Source organism: Acanthisitta chloris, unplaced genomic scaffold (genome assembly GCF_000695815.1).
Source record: "Acanthisitta chloris isolate BGI_N310 unplaced genomic scaffold, ASM69581v1 scaffold8930, whole genome shotgun sequence".
Lineage (NCBI taxonomy): Eukaryota > Metazoa > Chordata > Aves > Passeriformes > Acanthisittidae > Acanthisitta > Acanthisitta chloris.
Window position 1 is genome coordinate 17368 of NW_008653325.1, and position 20890 is coordinate 38257.

The window sequence follows — 20890 nt, forward strand, 5'->3', positions numbered from 1 at the left end:
CATGGTATTTCAAGCAATCTATTATGGCTAAACTAGTCTCAGTTTCTAGAAAAAACTCATGGAAGAAGTGAAGACAAAGTAAAGAAAAACAACCCAGGTAAATAATAAAGGGCTCAGCAAATGATTTTTCATTTTGAGACAGGTGAGGTTTAGCTTAATTGTCCTAGAGAGTGTTTCTTACTGAGTGTTTTCATAACATGAGATGTGGCAGCTGATTACCTGGAAGTCAAACCACTTAAAATAATTGTGTGGAGAGGTGGAAAAAGAAAGCTGATACATGTTGTGCAATTTTTCACACAGATGATCTCATAAATTTAGTAAAAGGCAAATATCACAAACTTAGAGCAGAATTACCTCATTATACCAAATGAATAAACCTAACACTTAATCTTCATTATTTGGGAGGTACCCAAGATCATACTTAATCCCAGTTGTTTTTGCTGGTGTATTTTTGTCACAAAAAGAAAATTCAATCTGCTGTGACACAGAGAAAGCAAGACTTCTATTAGGACACACAGTGATTGCCTCAGCTAGAATACCTGTCCATTATGCACACATCTAGATTTGCAGAATGTAATCCGTACACTGCTATGCACTGTTTCCTGAAACAACTTCTAGAAGGAAGTTTTTTCTAAAATACAGTAAGGCTCTTGGATGGGCTCTCGCTGCACATTTACAAGGAACTAATGCTAAGTTCAGGGAAGTTCTTACTCTGGTTGTTGCAATGCACCTCACAGGTGATCTGTACTCTTCTTCCATTTTGGTCAGAGCTATGATGGTTTCAGCAATAGCATTCTTTGTTACACGTGACCAAGCTTCTGACAGATGGCCCTGTAAAGAGGAAACTCAATTTATTACAGCTTTTAGTAATACTACAAACAACTAAAATTGTAATTAGAGCTGCTACCAGCAACATTGGGTTAGGATCTCAAGTTAGAACAGAAAAAGAGAAAAATCAGGGATGACAGATCAGGTGTTTTCATGGAATGCTTTGGGTTAGAAAGGACCTTAAGGGTCATCTAGTTCAAATCCCCTGCCATGTGCGAGGACACCTTCCACTAGACCAGGTTTTTCAAAGCCCCATCCAACCTGGCCTAGATTTTCAGACATATATGGTAAAAATTAGCCCTCAAATACTCAGGTGACTGACTGAGATAGTCTGAGCACATATTGGAATAACTAACATGGGATAGGTAGAGGGTATATGACTTGAAGAATTAAAGTTCATTTACTTAAAGCTCCCCCAACCCCTCCTGGAGAAGGAAAGATGCAGTCACAGGTAAGTGACTGTGAGCACCATACAGAATCCAGTGGGTTCCCAGAGAAATCAGCTTCACTCCCTTAGCTTGGTTTTCCTGAATACTCTTATTTGAAAGAAATACAGAGGAGTACCCAGGAAACATCAGACTTACAGCATATTTTCCAAACCGACCTTAAACAACCCAAAACAAGGGATCCGGAGAGGGACTCTTTGCTAGGAACTGCAGAGACAGGACAAGGGGTAACAGGTTCAAATTGAAGGAGGGGAAGTTTAGGTTAGATATTAGAAAAAAGGTTTTTACTGTAAGGGTGATGAGACACTGGAACAGGTTGCCTAGGGACATGGTGACTGCCCTGACCCTGTTCAAGGCCAGGCTTGATAAGGCCTTGAGCAACCCGATCTAGTGAGGAGGTGTCCCTGCCCACGGCAGAGGGTTGGGAGTAGATGGTCCATTCCAACCCCTAAATTCTATGATTCTAAACATTCCGAGCCTATGGCACTGACTCATACCCTAAAGCTTCTGATTCAAAGGCTGCTGCATCCTTCAATTCTTAATGTAATCTCTGCATTTCTAAACCTCATGCTAAAGGTGACAGAAATAACCGAGTCTCACTGGACTCTAAAAAGGAAGTTACAGTGACTAACTCAGATGTAGGTACATTGCCAATGTTGAAAAGGTTACATGAAAGGAATCACATTTCTAACTCTTAGGAAAAGGCTAGGAAGACTGATGCCACCCTGCTGATAATCAGTACCTCTACAAAGCCTCAAAGAAAGGTTTTCAAACACAGACATGCATTAGTTGTAACTCTTATGAATTGTGAGATTCTGAAATCCTGTGGTCAGTCAACAGTAGCAATTGCAGAGAACTCCCACCCAGCTTCAGCAACTTAGAGAAGGAACTTTCCTAATCTAAGCACAGTGAATGCTTTAGAAAATAGGACTCCAAAGCTGAACATAATGAAACAGCTTTCAAAGAGTATTCACAGAGGAAAATCCGAGTCATTTACAGGATCTCACTGAAATAGGTACAGAATTAAGGAAAACAAAAACAACCTCCCAACTAAACTCCTTTCCCCAAAACATGTACAGACCCTTTTAATTTGCCAATATTGTTTCTGGTAATTAGCTGATTCACTTCTCATCAAATTTTTCTGCCAAACAACTTGTCTGAAGCAGATACAACTATGGAAAATTTAAGCCCAGATGGTTAAAGTAATAAACAACTATAAATGCAGATTTCAGTAATACTGAAAGAAGTCAATCAACCAGAAAATCTACACATAAAATCTACATAGAGTTACATGAAAGCAACACTATTATCCTACTCTATGGATATGTTTTACTTTTCAATTGGAGTTCCGAGTGCTCAAGATTAAAAAAAAATAGGTATCTAAGTAATGCAGAAAATGACCTACAATTGTTATTTACATTTTAAATTTCTGGTACAAGTGACTTATTTAAAAGCTTATTTTAAAACTGGATTTCTGTTTAGCAGATTCAGAATTCAGTTGCTACTGCTCCTAGCCCTGAATTCTAGATGGAAAATTATACCTTTTTTCCTTGAGACCAATTCACATTTAGCAGCTCAACCCAATACTAACTGTAATAGATGATGAAAAAATATACTCTTCACTATCAGAAATCCTCCACACATTTAAAGGAAAACAAACTCACTGCTGCCATGTCTTTAATGAGTTTAATGATGATCTCTGAAATCTGTGTAGGTGTTGATCCCTTCATCCACCAATGACTTTCACCTCGCCGAATATAGCTGCAAAGGACATATGGCCATAGATGAAACAGATTCAAGTAATAAGCTACTATTTGTCAAAATCCAGACATAGTGTACATATTCAGCACAAAGTAGGTTGTGGTTTGTTTCTTTTTTAAAATCAAACTCCCTAGTACAATGACATACTGACAAAGTTTTATACATTCTTTTCCTGTTTAAAAACCAAAAGATTATAAAGACAATGTAACTGACTTCAAAGAATGTGCCTTTAGCTTGAGAATATATACACATTTTTAAACAAACCTGGAATTGAAGATCATTGGAAGTGTGACTGTGGTAACTCCTTTGCCCGCAGTCGTGCCAGCTGTCCCTGTTATAGTAGTTCCTTTGGCTTTTAGCTGTACAGTGAGAGCTTTGGCAATGCAACCCAAAAACATGTCCAAGATACCTAGTTTATTCCAATCTCCTTTTTCTGTTGAATGAATGATGTCACTTATATCTGCTGGTGGGAGAGACTTCACCCCTATAATGCTAGCCAGGCGACTAGGGGTTACCTCAGGCAAAACACGTCTCAGTAATGATGTTACCTGGAGGAAAAAATCAGAACACGACAATTCTTACCAAGACAGCTGGAGTTTTCCAGCAAAATCAAATCAAGTCTTTCTTCTTCTTCGCAAGTCATTTCAGTAAGAAGGACTGAATCCAATTTCTGTACTTAATTACTTCTGTGAGAAACTCTGTAATATTTCTATCTTGCATTGAAGTATTTATTAATAAATGCAGTGAGACAAGGCCAAAGGGTCTAGAACTGATCTCAGACAGCACTTAGTCTTCATACAATAATAAAATTATCTTTGGTAGAGAATGTACTGTAACAGTGATACAGATGTTTGTACAAGTCTGACTTGCTTGACACAGACATGTCACCCACTTCGCACATATTATTTAGATGTCAGAAAAGCTGAAGTAGAACTCTTAGAGACACTTTAGACTTCTGAAAACAAAGTACCTGCCTTAAAGTACTGAGAATTTTAACACTCTTTTCCCCCTCATTCAGTTTTCCCTGTGATAGTCTAACTGGAATATTTTGCTGTGCCCACAGATCTGGATCTAACAGGAACTGTCCTTCAACCTTACCAGCTGGAAGAACTGGGGCTGAAATTTGCTCTATCATGCAAAGTTTGGTCCAGATCAGGATGTATGAAAGCTTAATGACTTAACATTTCATATATCATTTCTCAAGTCTTCAATGTTCTCTTGAAAAACTATTGCATATTTGCAATGTATCAGGAATTACTTAGCAGGGCAGTATCTGCCTCTAGGCAAGCTGAGTTGTGGGACTGTAACATTTCAGAAAACTGTAAAAATACAAGTAGAGAACATGAGACAAAAACTTCTGCAACAGGAACTAAAAATCCACCTAGAAAAGGCACATCAGCTGGCAACAAGATAGTGCATTGACTGTACTAAAGCAAATATTCTGTATGTCTATATGATATATTATGTGCATATATATATACATATACCCAGACAAGACCTAAATTTAGAAAGAAACAGATACTAAAACTCTTCTTGAGGATACCAAGGGTAGAAAAGAGCTGTGTAGTTCCACACTATTACACTTACAGCCTGAGAGTGAGACATAGATGCTAAGGACTCATGCCAGACCAATAACAGGTACTGGAAATTAAAAACCTCTCACCTTGCTTACGCAGGCTGTATGAGCATTATATGCACACAACATGAAATACCCAAAAACCACTTGATACTTAGGTCCTGTCCATCGGACAGTCATTTCTACCATGCTCAATTCATTCAAGATCTAATCTCAACCAGTGAAAACTCTGCTTCATCTGTTATGATGATTTAGCGAGACAGTCATTAGCCATGCCACAATTCTAGCTGTCACAGTGCCTTGAAGTCAAATACAGTATTAAAAGGGCAAGAACTAACTACTGCCTCCTCAAATCCTGCAAATATTTACCAACACTTGGAGCATGCGCGGCACATATAAATGGGGGCAAACTGTGCAGCTCTCTCAGGCTCTTTCCCCACAATGAAGTGACGTGAGATCTTCCTAAAAAATAAGCACTCACTAGCTTCCTTCACAGCTGAAAATGGCACTGCTTTTTATACAGAATTCCTATTTGCAATAAATAAACAAACCAGCTAAATTGTGGTGGTGCTGGAGTATATTTATATATCAAACCCATTAAACTAATGCGTTTATCATAAAAATTATCATTTTGGTCCCATTCAGAAACTGGAAGAAATTCCCCAAACCTGACATTTAAATTCCAAGAAGAGATTCTGTATTCAGAAATTTTCATTTCCCCTCTCCTCATTCCTACTATAACAAAATAAGTTGTTTTATATTTACAGTCTTTTCCCATATGGAATATTTAACAACAACAACAAAAAGAGCTCAAATACATATCACACACACAATGTCAGGATTCTAAAGACGTTTCTGCAGGAATACCATGACAGACAAGGAGCAGAACCCACCTGTCTCTGCACCCTGGGAGAAGCAGTGTGCAGCAAGGAGAAGAGATCCTGGAGCAGAGTGAGCTGCTGGGCCAGGTACTGGCGGCCTCAGCGCCAGCACCATGGACAGCAGCTCGAAGCAGTAAGCGTCAGAAGAGGCATCTTCGTCGTTGGGCTGCGAGTTGGCGTTCTCCTTGCTGGAGATGGCGTGTTCCCACTCCTCGCGCACGCGCGTGGCTTCCATGCGAATGGCCTGCACTATGTGAGCACACACCTACCACAACACAACACAAATATCAACAACCTTCAAACCTGTACAAAAGTCAACAGTGTGTTTTATGCCCCTTCACGACTGTGGAGGGAAACCTGTGAAATTTGGCCTGTGCTTAAATCACTTTGTAACAGCTTCAAATGAAGAATAAAATTTGAGTTTTAACCTGTGAGTAAAGCTTAGATACAATTCTTTATAATTAAGATGTAGATTTAATATTCAATTTTCTCCTCTTCATTCTGGAAAATTTAACTGAAATTAATATAGTTTTTTTATTTTAGTTCCTGTTTTTTTCATTTAAATTTAACATAGAATTGCTGGAGCAGGTCCAGAGAGGAGTAACGAGGCTGGTGAAGGGACTGGAGCACAAGTGCCATGAGCAGAGGCTGAGGGAGCTGGGGTTGTTTAGCCTGGAGAAGATGAAGCTCAAGGGAGACCTTATCACCCTCTACAACTCCCTGAAAGGAGGCTGGAGTCAGGTGGGGGTTGGTCTCTTCTCCCAGGCAACCAGCAGTAGGACAAGAGGGCACAGACTCAAGCTCTGCCAGGGGAGGTTTAGGTTGGATATTAGGAAGAGATTTTTTACAGAGAGAGTGATCAGACATTGGAATGTGCTGCCCAGGGAGGTAGTGGATTCACCATCTCTGGAGGTTTTCAAGCTGAGACTGGATGTGGCACTTAGTGCCATGGTCTAGTAACTACAGTACGGTTGGATTTAGTGATCTTTGAGGTCTCTTCCAACCAGGTTGATTCTATGGTTCTAATTTAGGTTAAACTCCATCCTCCCCTCCCCCCCCAAAAAAACACCAAAGGAAATACAATTACTCAATACCCACAAAAAATAAAGGACTTATTATAATACCTAGTCTCAATTACTAATCAGGAAGCTTAGAAAAATTTCAGAAACCATGTTTTAATTTTACCAATAGCATGTTAAAAAACATATTTAAGAGATTTTAAAGTTTGCTAAGATGAATGACAAGTATATTCTGCATGACTTACTAATCTAATAAATTTCAAAATCTAATAGCTCTTGTATTACTGTGAAAAATCTTTATGGTAATGTTTGTCTCATGGTAGACATAATAGAGATAATATAAAAGATGCTTTAATTGATATATAAAAAAGTATTCAAAAGAAAAACTTTAACTACTGCTTTATGTTAGAAAAACAAAGTTAAGTTAAAAACCCACAAACCTGAGCTTTAAGTGACTTCAGGAAACAACAATGTAAGAATCTACGCACTGATTACCTTTTTAGGATTAAATTTTATCAAACCTAAATACTTTTTGATGACAGATATGGGGAGAAAACATGCAAGGTGAGAATCTAAACTCTACCACTGAACCTTCCCTAGACCTTTGTGAAGGTCACTTCTTAGGCTATTATTAATGGCAAATATGAATTAGTACCACTTACAACTCAATTCTAAAATTTTTAAATTGCACCTAATATAATAGGGGATTATATCCAATTAAAATGGATTTTTTTCAGTGTCAGTTTCAACAGATTTTTCATATAGAACACATGAACTATTTAAAGTATAAACCAAAGTTTATATATAAAGAACAACAGAAGAACTGAGAGTGTAAATAAACTGTTCTATATTCACTGAAAATGAGCATATTTCTTACAACACACCAATATTTAAGCCTCAAATCATTTCAAAAGGAACAAACCTGTTTCTGCAAATTTGTCAGTTTGCTCCGGCTGAATATGATCCCTACCATGTGCTCCTTCAGGTCTGCATCTGATGTTGCCTTCATAAAAAGCATATTTAATGTTAGATCAAGAGTTTTAAGAACATTTCCTAATTAGTGTAGCAAGTAACATGAAATGTCATCAACAAACTTGGTTTTCAGTTTGTAGCTTTTTGCTATAGAGAAATAAGATACATAAGCAAGATCAGTTTAACTGCTGTTAATAAGTACCTCTTAGAAAGTAAATACATCATTCTCTTTATCAGAGAGAATCTGAGCATGAAATGAAATAAAATAATCCACAAGCAAAACAAGTGAAGTATAATTATCTGAGATTCAGCTTCTTCACATAGGGTTAATACCATCACACTAAGTCTTTGTAAAGCAATACAGGGAATACACTTTACAGTTTATATATTTCACGATAAAAGAAAGAGGGTACACACCACCAAGTTAGCACACAGCAGGTGTGCTGGAGGACAGGAGATTACAGCAGCTAAAAGGATGCTAGTGTGCTTTCTTCATACTTTTTTTGTCTAAACATCAGAGTCCCTCTTGAGGTACAAAATAATAGACAAGGACTTTCAGGCTGACTATTACTACAGGTGTTCAGTACTTCTGTAGTCGTAGCATAATGTGTGCCACCACTGCTATGATGCTTCCATTAAATGCATATGCTTCAATTATAATTTACTAATAAAAAAATCCATTATAATTTTTTAGAAGTAAGCAATTGGGACATTTAACTTCTGCTTTGACCTGAAAATTCTGCATCATTTTTTCAGCAAAGTATTATTGATAGAATACAAATAAATACATTGTGTACTTTTTCTTCTCCTTCTGGGGAAGACAACAGTGCTTTTTCTTCTTGTTCTGGGGTTGGCTCAGCATCTCCAGAGATGAGTTTTCCAAATACCTGCAAGAAAGACAGTAACAATTAGCCTAACTCAAAGATAAACTTGTGCAGATGTGACATTTTACATTAAAACATAAAGCACTGAAAGTGTCCAATTTATAGTAACTGTCAGTGTATCACACAGGGTGAAAATCCCACCTGAGATGTTATAAGTCGGAATACTCGCAGCGTCTCAGATTCACAGTTTCTTTGTTGAGCTACACTTGCAGAAATCTGGCCTGCTATTTTAATGCTTTCACCATCCTTCCAGCCAAGAATTTTCACTTGTCGAACTCTCAGTGTGTTCTCTGGACCCTTCAATTCAATTTTGATGATGTGATTATCACCCCCAGGAAGTTCACTTGTTACCCAGCCAATATGTCTTGAATCCAAGTCTACCTATTAAACAGGAATATAAAGGTGGGAACTGACATTACACACACAAAAAAAGTCACCTACACATAAAACAAAGCCATCATGTATCACTGGAATGAAATCTTCAACCTGAGCAGTAAGACTTACCATCTTTAATTCTAAAAATATTCAACATCATGAATTCAGATTAGAAAAAATTCTTAAAACTTAAAAATATGACACAGCCATTTTTTTATCTTTAAAACTTATTAGAAATAGTGGCCTACTTATCCCTTCTACCCTCTGACCAATGGTTCACATATTAAAAAAACCCCTCTCTGAATTGATATTTGTTTGCTTCTTTTAGTTACAAAAGAGCTTCCATAACTTAACTGAAAATATAGCACACAATCATAAGTAATTCAGTTATTTCATCCCTATTCACACAGACCCCTGCCAAAGGAATTGTAAATTTGCAAGTCAATGTCTGCTGTTCTTATTAAGACATGCAGGACATAATATTTGTAAAAAAGAGATCAATTGTACCCAGTTAAGTTTATTTTAAAATAAATAATGTTACATGAAGTCATGTATTTCATATAGGAAACTGTGATGGCACTACTGGAAGCCAAACACTGACAGGGTGCAGAGTCTCACACCATTGCTCAGAGCAACTCAAGCCCTGAGCCACGTGAGCACTCTCTCCCCTCCTTAGGCCCATTTATAATCAAGCCAATATTTGTTCTCATTTCTACACTAATTCTCAGTGTCTGCATTGAATTGTGCTGTAGCAGATAGGACTGACTTTTTTAAAATGCCATGAAACTGAGTATGCATGAGTTAGGGTGGGTGTGTTTGAAGGTAAAAAACCTGTTGGACAAGTGTCAGGACTGTTCAGCAAAGAGGGAACAAAGCTGACTCAGATGCTGCCTGTCTTCTGGGACTGAACCAGCCCTGGAAAAATGGCCAAACACTGTGATTGAGGAGACACAAACAAGGCTAGGGAGGAAGCTAAAAAGCTGTATCACGAGTCCAGCTCCTGAGCTTAGTATGCCTGACTGTCCAGCTAGATATAAAAGAAGGCCATGGCAGAGTCAGTCCTCTCACAAAAAACCCAGTTCTCCAAGCCAGGTGAGTGTGTGCCCATCTATGTTTTGTATCTACACACACAGACTCACAGAAACACACACACCATCTGTCTACATATAAGCACACACTCACACTTCACTGTTTACTTTGAGCTCACTGTGTGGAGGTTTGCTTTCTTCAAATTCGTAACATCTCTCAGGGCTATCTTAAATGCTTTCAGAGGATGAGAGGTAAAGAAAAGCAAACCATCTCTGTCACAAAACAATGCTGCTTCTTGAATAATTTTACCACTAACTGTCAGTAACTCAGAGAATAAAGTTTTGAGCCCAAGATGGTAACTGCCTGCTTGAAGCCATGAATACCTTTGCTACGTCACAGTGTCAAAATACAACACATTGTGAGAAAAAGGCATCTGTAATTTGGCTTAGCAACCTAACTACAAAGACTGAATGCCATTCTGAACTTGAGTCTCCAGACAGAAGTCTTCAGCTACATGCAGCTGAGAACTAAAATGGCATGTAAAATGTGTGCCATAAACGTGTATTAGACCACGTAACTAGAAAAACTTATGTTCATGGTAAACGATTTTTCTCCTTTCTCGTGGTGCCCTAATTCTGCTAATTCTTAAGCTGCATTTCTCTAACGAAAGATGGTTCCTTGAAGCAAACAAAAGGGAATAACTTCTTAGTTAGTGCAACACTAAGAAGTCAGGCATCAGAATAACTAACAAAATATAATCCTACGTAATGCAATTATTTCAGGTATATTCAGATACAAGCATCCTAGAAGAAATCAAACAGCTTGTTGGACCTTAAAAATCACAACCTAAAAAGCCTTTTTTTGGATGCTTTCTGGAGCTGAAAGGGTAAGTGATCATGTAGTAATTTAAATAAAAATTAATCTATGGAACATTTTATATTACCCTGTTCTGTTTCAGTAAAAGAGTAAAAGCTCAATTAATATTCACAGAATGCAGTACTATTCAAGGATATTATGATGCCTGATATCTGTAAAATAATTTAACTATAATAAGAAATGGAAAGTATTTCCTTAGAAGACTCTGTGCAGCCAAAATTTTCCATGTCAACTGTTAAAATGTTTACCTGCTTTATTCTGCAGAGATCTTCTACTGCCTTGCCAGTTAGGAAGGTCATTGAAGTCACTTTGTTCTGCAACAGACAAGCAAAACAAGAATTAACCACTTCAGCTGAGGACCACTCTGACTATTCCTTCTGTATTAAGAAAGTACATACATCAAAGAGAGATAAGTTGTTTCACTAAAAAAATAAATAAAAATTATCAAAACCAAGGACAACGGATTCTGAAGCACAGCTCTCAAAATAATCTGCTCTTTATAAACTGTAGTTGAAATACAGATATATTTGCAACATTACTGTACAGATCAATAAAAAAGAACGTAGAAAGCCTAGAAAACAGTTTGGATTTTATGGAATCACCTTATTTCAACCCTTCTACAGAAACCACGAGCAAGAAAAGTAACTTAAAATAATTAATTGGGTGAAAACGCATCTGAAATTGACCATGCCACGGAGGGTTAAGTTTCCCAGTCTTAAGTTCATGCAACATCAAATTCAGACTGGTCTGATCATAACAGTTACTGGTTTCAAAATCACAGGACTTAGAGACTTTACTTTGAAGTGTGAGCTTCTGAATTAGAATGACCAATTGAACTGGAGAGAGAAAACAATGGCTCTTGATGGATAAATATATATATATATATGTACAACTTGGACTATGCACATTCAATGAAAGACATTGAATTTCATTTTCCTCTTACCCCAAGATCTCTGGAATTGTCTACATGAACACAAACATAACGTGCATTGATTCCTTTTACACAGTTAATTGTGATGTTTTTTGTCTTGTTTTTGTCCTCATCTCCTGACTCCCAGAATGTTTCTGTAGACCCATCTGTTAAACTACCAATCATGGCAGGTCGGCTCGATGTTTTAATGTCCACAATGCTGGTTAGGTCTTTTAGACAAACCACTATACACAACTCCTGTGAAAACAAATGAAAATATTTTAAATATCTGAAAACAAGCCCAAATATAAGAATGATCTGCCATTTTAAAAACCATACAGACATTTCTCTTCTGAGGAATATGCTCTCCAAATTGAAGAAGAAAGTCATCTTTTTTTTTTGTTCAGATTATTCAATTCTTTAAACCAACAGAAATATTAATAGCTAACAACTGAATATATTAGTAAATGCCTCAATACATTAATAAATGGAAGAAAACAATTGAAAGGTATTAATAAAAAGTATTAATTTATGCTCCTTGGAATACAGGAGAAAAAACCAAACATGTAAGAACTGGAAGTACACAGCACCTAATTCAGTGAACCAAATGAAGTGTAAGACACCTCTTAACCACTTCACCTGAGAACAAGCACTCAGAAACACTGCTCCAAAATTTAGGACTGAGTGATACACACACTAAGGGTCAATATTTCCATCTCTAAAGCTAAATATGGGAGCCTAAATATCAGCAACATGATTCCAAACTGAGACACATTCCAGGAAATATGACACTGCAATAAGAAATGTTTTAATTCAAACAGAATCATCACAGGAAGCACAGGCTGTTCACAGGTGATCTTTGCTTCTGAGAGGGAGGTGTAATACTTGCCTGATTCATGACTTCAAAACCAGACTGAACGCTGATACTGAAACTCTCTTCACTATCTCCATCATCAGATTTAGACAAAATATTGTTGATATGATGGAAAACATTGCTCTGGTGCAGGAACTGGTGGTCAGATTGTTTGAATTTGAGACTCCAGCACCTGAAAACATATTTAGTGGACTTTGAAATTCTGAATATTCTTTAAAAGACACAACCTACAAGTGAAACTATTAATTGAATTTTTGCATCTCAAAATAATTTCTATAAATCTTTAGCTTCAAATTTTGCAGGATCTTAAGTGTTTCCATGCATCATTTTGAGGAAGGCAGGAATAAACTTTACTTACAATTTTATAGTAAATGCAACCATTATTATATGATTTCTCTCTGAGACAGGTACACAGAAAAAAATTCAAAGAGTTTAAGGATACTATCCAGGTGATGGATTTCTGGGCAAAAGGCATTAGACTACAATGCACATACACACAGATACTAGCAAATTATTCCATAATATGTTTCGAGCACAAGTGCCATGAGGAGAGGCTGAGGGAGTTGGGATTGTTTAGCCTGGAGAAGAGGAGGCTCAGGGGAGACCTTATCACCCTCTACAACTCCTAGAAAAGGGTCTAGAAAACATGTCTTGTGAGGGATGGCTGAGGAATTAGGTTTGTTTAAATCGTTTGTTTAAATCTCAAGAAGAGGAGGCTCAGGGGTAACCTCATAGCTCTCTACAACTACCTGTCAAGGGGTTGTAGAGAGGTGGGGAATGGTCTCTCCTGCCATGGCTGCAGGGAGAGGACTAGAGGGAATGGCCTTGAGCTGAGCCAGGGGAGAGTCAGATTAGATGTTAGGAAAAATGGATTGTTCAGCCTGGAGAAGAGGAGGCTCAGGGGAGACCTTCTCACCCTCTGCAACTCCCTGACAGGAGGTTGGAGTCAGGTGAGGGTTGGTCTCTTCTCCCAGGCAACCAGCAGCAGGACAAGAGGGCACAGACTCAAGCTGTGCCAGGGGAGGGTTAGGTTGGATATTAGGAAGAGATTTTTTATGGAGAGAGTAATCAGGCATTGGAATGAGCTGTCTGGGGAGGTGGTGGATTCACCATCCCTGGAGGTTTTCAAGCTGAGACTGGATGTGGCACTTAGGGCTATGGTCTAGTAACCACAGTAGGGTTGGACTTAATGATCTTTGAAGTCTTTTCCAACCTGGTTGATTCTAAGATTTTATGATTCTTTTTCATAGTGGACATGGCACAGAATTTAAGACCAAATATATTTTTCTCTACAAACCCTTTTATACTATTATTTATCAGTATAAACACATACTTGCATTTTCTGCATAGATTGTCCCTAATCGTAAGAACAGGGATGCTCCTTTCGCACAGGCACGTGAAGATATTTCAAGCTTCCTATCCACACTGCAAAATCTATTAATTTGTAACACTACAACATTTCCAGCCTTTTAAGAATTCTCCTGATTGGTGCTCACCTTAAGGCCATTTGCTGTAATGCACTACCACTGGGAAGAGACATCATAAGATCAGAGATTGTCTGAAGAAGGCGATGAAAAGTGTGGGGTAACGGGTGAGCTGCTTCGCCAGCAATCACTATATCCGACAGAGGATGTTCACATACTCTTGTGTCTTTTTCCTAAGATGCAAAGCAACTTGTATGTTATTAACAGACATTCAAAGAAAAAAGGTTAATTAAATAAAAACACTTAGGCTATTTGGTTTATGAGTAACTGCAACAATCCTATAATGAATGTGAACTTAGGGCAGGTCCTGTCAGAGAATTTTTACACTAAGTTATACATGTGCCTCCAACAGGGAATTTGGGAAGAATACTGCATGCTACCATGTATTTCTCAATATTCGATGATGTAAAACACCATTATTTGAAAAAAACCCACCCCAACAAAACAAACTAGAAAAAGTAATATATTCCAGCTGTTAAAAGCAACTTTTTTTTAAACAGCAAACCCAGCCATACCAACTTGGTAACTAAGCTAAAGTTATTAGTGCTGTATTTCTTTAGAGCTGTGCAAATAATAATTCTCAGTTAAGGTGTGTCAGTACCAACAGCAGTGGACTGGGAGCAGAGTTCCACTGGGCAGTGTGTACAAAGGCACTGGCAGAGGACCCAAGGGGGGTGGGGGCCAGCAAGCTGTGCTATGGGAAGAGCAGCAGTAAAAACAGAAGAGTTTCTGTTCATGATATGCCATTTGAGAAGGCATGGAAAGACTCATTCATGACAGATACAAACCATTTCCCCTGCTGCTTTTGAAAAAGAAAATCTGATCCTGCTTGAACCACAGAAGCCAGCTGCATGGACACACTGTCATACAAAGCCTGATTCAAACTTATTATTTTAAACCCTTTAAATTGCCTTTGTATATTCTTGCAAGTAGATTTCCCATGGATCTCAACGGCTTGAATACTTAGAAATGCTATGGTATTATTTGAAATTAATTTTAGAGAAGAATAATCAAACCATACCTAGATAAGAGTGATCAAACCAGACATTTCTCTGTATTTTGCTGGAGGGCATAATGTGGTAGAGTGTACTCAGGGCATGAAGTAGGAAATTGAACTCTACACTAAATATAATCAATTATTCAGAAAAAGTTCAAAGTATTCCCCTTCCCCCCAAGGATCCTATCTACACAGGTACCATCCTGCTCCCCCTGTCTCCTCTGCAGCTGAGTAATTCTTGCATTTTGTTTTGCTTTAGCAAGGACATTGCCCTTGAACTCACATCTTATGCAGTAAACCACTTACAGTTCCAGATCACCATCCCCCACTTTTACAAAATTTCTCACTGGGATTTCTCATATTCTCCCAGTACATTAAAAGAATATGTAAAACTATTTCACATAAGGAAATGAATCCTGATTGTGGAGAAGCATCTAACAGTCTTGGATTTGTTCCACTGTGCACATATATTAACCTGGGTATTTTTATCATATGATCAGACTACTGAAGGAAGACGTTGTGATCTCAATATGTAACACCAAACCCAAAGCTTCTCTGAAAAATATTTTTGTTCTCTTCTTTTTGTGGGGCAAAGGAAGAATAAAAAGCAAACTGCACATTTTTTTGTTCCTGGATTAGCAATGTGCTTGTGCTTTTTTATTTCCCACAAATACTAAAAAATAATACACTAAAAGACTATGTAATTCATGAGCACAGAAAACCTGATGATTTAACAAGAAAAATTAATTCATCTATGTCTACAGCATGAGTTCAACTACAATTCTGTGTTCTGTTTCACAGAGAGGAATAAGCAATTTTTTTCACACAACAAAAATGTTTCTAATTTGCCTACAGAATCAACAGAGATGAAAGGAATGCTGAACCTCACTCACTTGTTCTGCATTTTCTTTATTTGATTTATTTTCTTCATCCTCTTCTTCTTCAGGCTCTACAGGTGCAGGAGTCAGGGAAGCCACAAAATGCCATAAAATATCATGAAGAGAAGTTGTTTGAATGACATTACAAAGAAGCCAGTTGAAGGCCTAAAATAAAATACATACAAGGAGTTAAGCAAACCTGGAGTAAACCCATTTCCTAAACCATTTATGTAAGGAGGAGCCCTGACACTTTTGGACAGGCAAATAATAATGTAAAGGCCTTTGAATAAGACACACTCTTCTGTACCTAAAGCAGTTTACTAAAATGACAGTTATATTACAGGGCCCATAACAATCTTAAACAAAAATTCCAAGACAGAATTTACAACCATCTTATTCAAGATCCAGCAGTACATTAATACCTCCATGGCAAAGACTCGGCAAGCAGATTTCCGTAAGGCTTGTTTCATTGCAATTTCAAGTCCTTCCAGATCATGATGCTGGATTACAAATGCCAATACTGGCCACTGGAAATTTCTCTCTCCTTTGGAAAGAGAGCTGTGGGCGGAGATTAACCGAGAAAGTTCAGGAGATGGATGTCTCAGGAGAGAGGACCCCACTTCTAGTCAAAAGCATAAAAATACGCATACATTAGATTCTTTACATTTACATTAGACTGCATTTCAATTTTATAGTCACAGTAAAAATAAACAGCAATAAAGCACTTTTAGAATGGATGTATCTTTTCTATGAGAAAACTGCATTAACAATAAGCAATGTGGAAAAATGATGCTTCAACTGAGAAAATACCACCTTCACTTCTAAATCAAGCATGAAAGATTCACCACAAATTTCAGAATCACAGTAATGCTGATTAACAAACACCTAATGTTTATTAATAACTAGAAAGAAAATCCATGACATGTATTTATAAAAAAATTGTATTTCTCTACAGTTTCCAAGAAGAACTGCAAATCCAATGGCATAGCCTTTACGAATTTCTGATGTCTGTGCTCTTACCTGCATCTCCACTGTTGACTCGTCTCCTGGGAATTGCCTTTACACGTGCTGGCAAAATTGAGTGCTGTTTGTCATATTCTGATGCAACAACTGAATATGATCTTTGAAAGACTGTGCGCTTGGCAAGATCTGTATCTGTTATCGGGCTGGTTTCCAAACTACAAAGAAAGCAGTGAAGTAATACACCCATTAACAAACATATAGAGTATGCCCAAATTATACATAAATATTAAGAAAGGATACATGCATTTCATAATGACAATGCTACTACTGCATGACAGTTTGTCTTATGTACCTAATAACTGTTTAAATGCTGAAAAAGAAGGAACATGTATTAGAATTACACATGGTGAAAAAAGCATGCAAGTGCTTTATAAACAAATGTCATGATGCACATGGTAAGTTCCAAGAATTCAGGTATTTCTTTTTTTTTAAGAGAGACACAAATATTCAGATCATGCCTGAATTGAAGTATCAGACCCAATTTGTCCTGAGAATGCACGTGAAAAACGTCTATGGAGTGAATTTTTAATACACAAGCCAACTGAAATTTTGAACTTTAAGTGAAGTAATAGTTTCCCATATCAACAGCCTTAAAGTCAACTTTCAATTGCTACGGCTATACCTCTGACATGTTTTACTCCTTACCTTCAGTGGACTTCTTACAGTCTGCAGAAGAACTCCCAGCTTCTGCTGTCCCTACAGGCCTCAGGAGACCATGGTGTCCACAGTTTTAATAGGGTAATATACAATACGATGCACTCTTAAGGAGTTTTGTTAGAAAAGTTCTATTTCTGAAACGACTACAATGTAGATTGTAGTATTCCAATAAACTGTTTTTGCAGTCAGTATAAAATATAACAGATTGAAATAACAACAGATTAAAAGCAAGTTTTCTCTTCATTACATCCTCACTATAATATGAGGAATCACTGACATCTGAAAACACCAAGCATCTGAGTTGATTCTGGACTATTATTAACAGGTTTTTTTTTCCCCCTGGTGAAACTGAAATTCCTGTAGCTGCTTGAATTAGATTACAGTAAACTTAATGAGACAAGAAAATGGCTTAACCTGAGAGAAATCATATAGCACTCTTGGCCCTAGACAGCATTAAGTTGCCATTTCTTCGATGGCATTTTAGCTTCCCACATAACAGAGCAGCAACATTTGCTTTGAAAAATGTAAGGTAAGGAAATTTCCTGCTGTTCAAACTTCTCTTCAGAATGAGATCCCGAAAGAAGATCCTGAAAGAACAACCACTTCCTTTCAAAAAGGCCATTAATCTGCACTACACTCAGCTGCATTAAAGAACAGACATACATCGGGGAAAAAAAACCTGCTGCATTTTCATGGAGTTTGCAACAGCTACAGTCCTTGAATTATGGGTCTTTAGATCACTTCTTCAGATCTGGAGATTCTGGAAAAATTGTATTTGTCTCTATGGGGAAATAAGCAGACCTGGAGTAAAGGCTATGGATAAATTTCCCTGAGGTATGCTAAGAGTCCTTAACCACTGAACAAACCTTTTTCATATTTAGGTGGTAAATCCAGGACCTTTCTAGAGAAAAGCAATTGGTTTGCAGCACAGTTAAAGGTTTCAATAGCTATTCCTTGCATATTCAAACATATTCCATTGCTAGTGGTTGAAAATATACCTGACACGCTATGATTCACTGAAGATATTTTCCTGACTACAGCTTCATATGCTTTTGACGTTTTTGCTGCCATTTCAGAGACTGATCTGGGCTGATCTGATACCTTAGCTACTTAGCTGCAGCAATATTTTCCTTTTTCCTTTTAAAACTGGTGCTATGCCAATGCCACAACATTCATATGTGGTACCTAGAATTACAAGGAAGTACCTTGGGGGCATAGATTTCATGTTACTCTCTGGCTCTTCAAAGACATTAGGGCTTGCATCAGGAGTAACTGAGATGTATGGTGCAGGTACTGAAGTTGAGCGCAAGTATCTCATCTCATCCTGGAAGAGGTTGTCATCCTGGTACCCGACAAAATTTTCATGATGATGCCTACATCAAATTAGATTTTAAAATTAGGATCAAGGAGTACAAACTTGTGAAACACATATGCAAAAGTCCTTTGCCAATACACTTAGTATTCATTTACTCCTCACCTAGTAACTCTTTTAAGCTAGTTGTGACGTGTAAGTGTTGGTGGAAAATACAATGGCATTTTCAACCAACAGGGAGTTGGGATCACTCTTCACTATCTTTCAGTATTTTCATTGGGTATTTCCAGTATGTATTTTAGGCCCAAAGGTCCATCCAACATAAACATGAGACCTTACAGTGAAATCTACTTAGAAATACCAAGAAAGCACAAGTCTTCTGTTTCCTTCTTACTACTTTAACTGTGAAGAGGAAAAAGTAGCACATATGTCTGCTACTAACACAGTAAGTTAAACTCTTCGGGAAATTCTAAATTCTTAGGACATAACCTAAATCCTGTTAAAAAATATTTAGCATCCAAAAGCTACTCAGACACTAGGAGAAAGTACAACCTACAAAACTGAACAAGACGTAAGAACAATCATCATAAAGAATTAAGAAAATATATCATTTGCTATGTAGGTTTAGATTAGTTTATACACATTTTTATCCAACAGTATACATACATAAGTGCCAAAATCAATATTCATATACTTCCTTTAATCACCTTGCTAAAGTCTGTAGATAGAGACATGGCATTTTAATGGGAAAGTCTTCAGAAATTCCTTCTTTGACACTGGGAAGCTGAGATTGGAACGCTTTTGCAGGGTGATAGCAGAGGATACTGGGCTCAGCAGCACTACTCAGAGACAGTAAATAGAGTGCATTGGCTTTAATTACTTGATGAGCTTCCATAGTTGGCAAGGCACGAGGTGTCTTAACTTGCATTGGTTTTCTCCTAGATTGTTTAATCTAGAGAAAATTAAAAAAAGGTATAATTAAATTATACTTCACCACAGGAAGATCTGACAACCTAACTTATACTTGAGCGGCTTGATTATACCTGCTATAAAATATTTTCAATGACAAAACACACTTCTATTATTTTCATAACTTTGCAAAGATTTAATAAACAGCTGATAGTCTTCATGTTTGCCTCGGGATTAAATTTTGCATGCAAAAAAGTTTCAACAAATTTAGTTTAAAAAAGAAGGTTAAATTACAATTGTTCAGCTTACCTTAAAACCTCAATGTATTTGAATACTTTAAGCAAGAATTTGAAGTTGGTCCTTGAAGACCAATACAAGAACAACACCTTTCGTACTATTCCCATTAAAAATTGCTCTAGCAGCATCTTGTATCCAATGATCCGGATTATTAAGATCATTAAAGAAACTATAAACACAAAGTTAAGACAGCATTCATTTCAGTAAACAACTAAAACCATTCAAAGCTAAGTAAAGTGACACATACTTCAAAAAAATTAGGTGTTACAGTTGTATTGGGAGAAATTACTTCACAAATTTGAAAATACTGTCACCAGAAGGGCAAGAATTGGGCCAGAAGTCAGCAAAGTTTCTATATTATTATCTTAAACCTGTCAATGACGTAAGATGATGTTCCAAAACCCTCCAAGATCATGAAATTCCAATTTTTTAAATAGGCCCTACCTTATTTTCAAGTTGTGAATGCAGCACTACTAAGCAGATAGACAGCTAAATGTATGAGAAACCACTGAAAATACCTTCTCTCTTGCTGCTGCTTGCTTTTCACGGAGATACTTTTCTCTGCATCGATCGCAAACCAAATACCAAGTGCTTCCTCCAATGCCACCATCACCACAATTACCAGCCCATCCTCCACAAAAGTGCCCAATGCTGTTATAACCTTGGCCACCTGCATAACGGCCACAACCTGCATGGGGGGGAAAAGGTGGAAAAAAAAGTCATTTGAAAAGAAGGATAATTATATTATTTTTTACTGTAAAAGAGGGATGAAGAGGGAGGGAGGAAGACACCTCTTTTCCTCACTTAATTTTCTACTTTTCTGTATGTTTGAAATGGTTATAAAACAAGATTCTTGTCCATGTGTCCCACCAGCACCCAAAAAATCCAAATCCACTGTAGTT

General features: G+C 37.4%; 1 protein-coding gene across 1 annotated transcript in view; it reads right to left on the reverse strand.

The window, feature by feature from the left end:
- Positions 1 to 20890, reverse strand: part of LOC103807781 (E3 ubiquitin-protein ligase MYCBP2-like) — a 43619-nt gene that overhangs the window by 11214 nt on the left and 11515 nt on the right. Inside the window, 18 exon segments of the mRNA XM_009080531.1 lie at positions 712 to 831; positions 2939 to 3035; positions 3300 to 3583; positions 5505 to 5592; positions 5594 to 5757; positions 7434 to 7514; positions 8281 to 8370; positions 8509 to 8748; positions 10896 to 10961; positions 11591 to 11815; positions 12447 to 12603; positions 13928 to 14088; positions 15806 to 15955; positions 16213 to 16412; positions 16811 to 16968; positions 18676 to 18843; positions 19490 to 19734; positions 20507 to 20676. Coding sequence (XP_009078779.1) covers positions 712 to 831; positions 2939 to 3035; positions 3300 to 3583; positions 5505 to 5592; positions 5594 to 5757; positions 7434 to 7514; positions 8281 to 8370; positions 8509 to 8748; positions 10896 to 10961; positions 11591 to 11815; positions 12447 to 12603; positions 13928 to 14088; positions 15806 to 15955; positions 16213 to 16412; positions 16811 to 16968; positions 18676 to 18843; positions 19490 to 19734; positions 20507 to 20676 — 2864 coding nt within the window.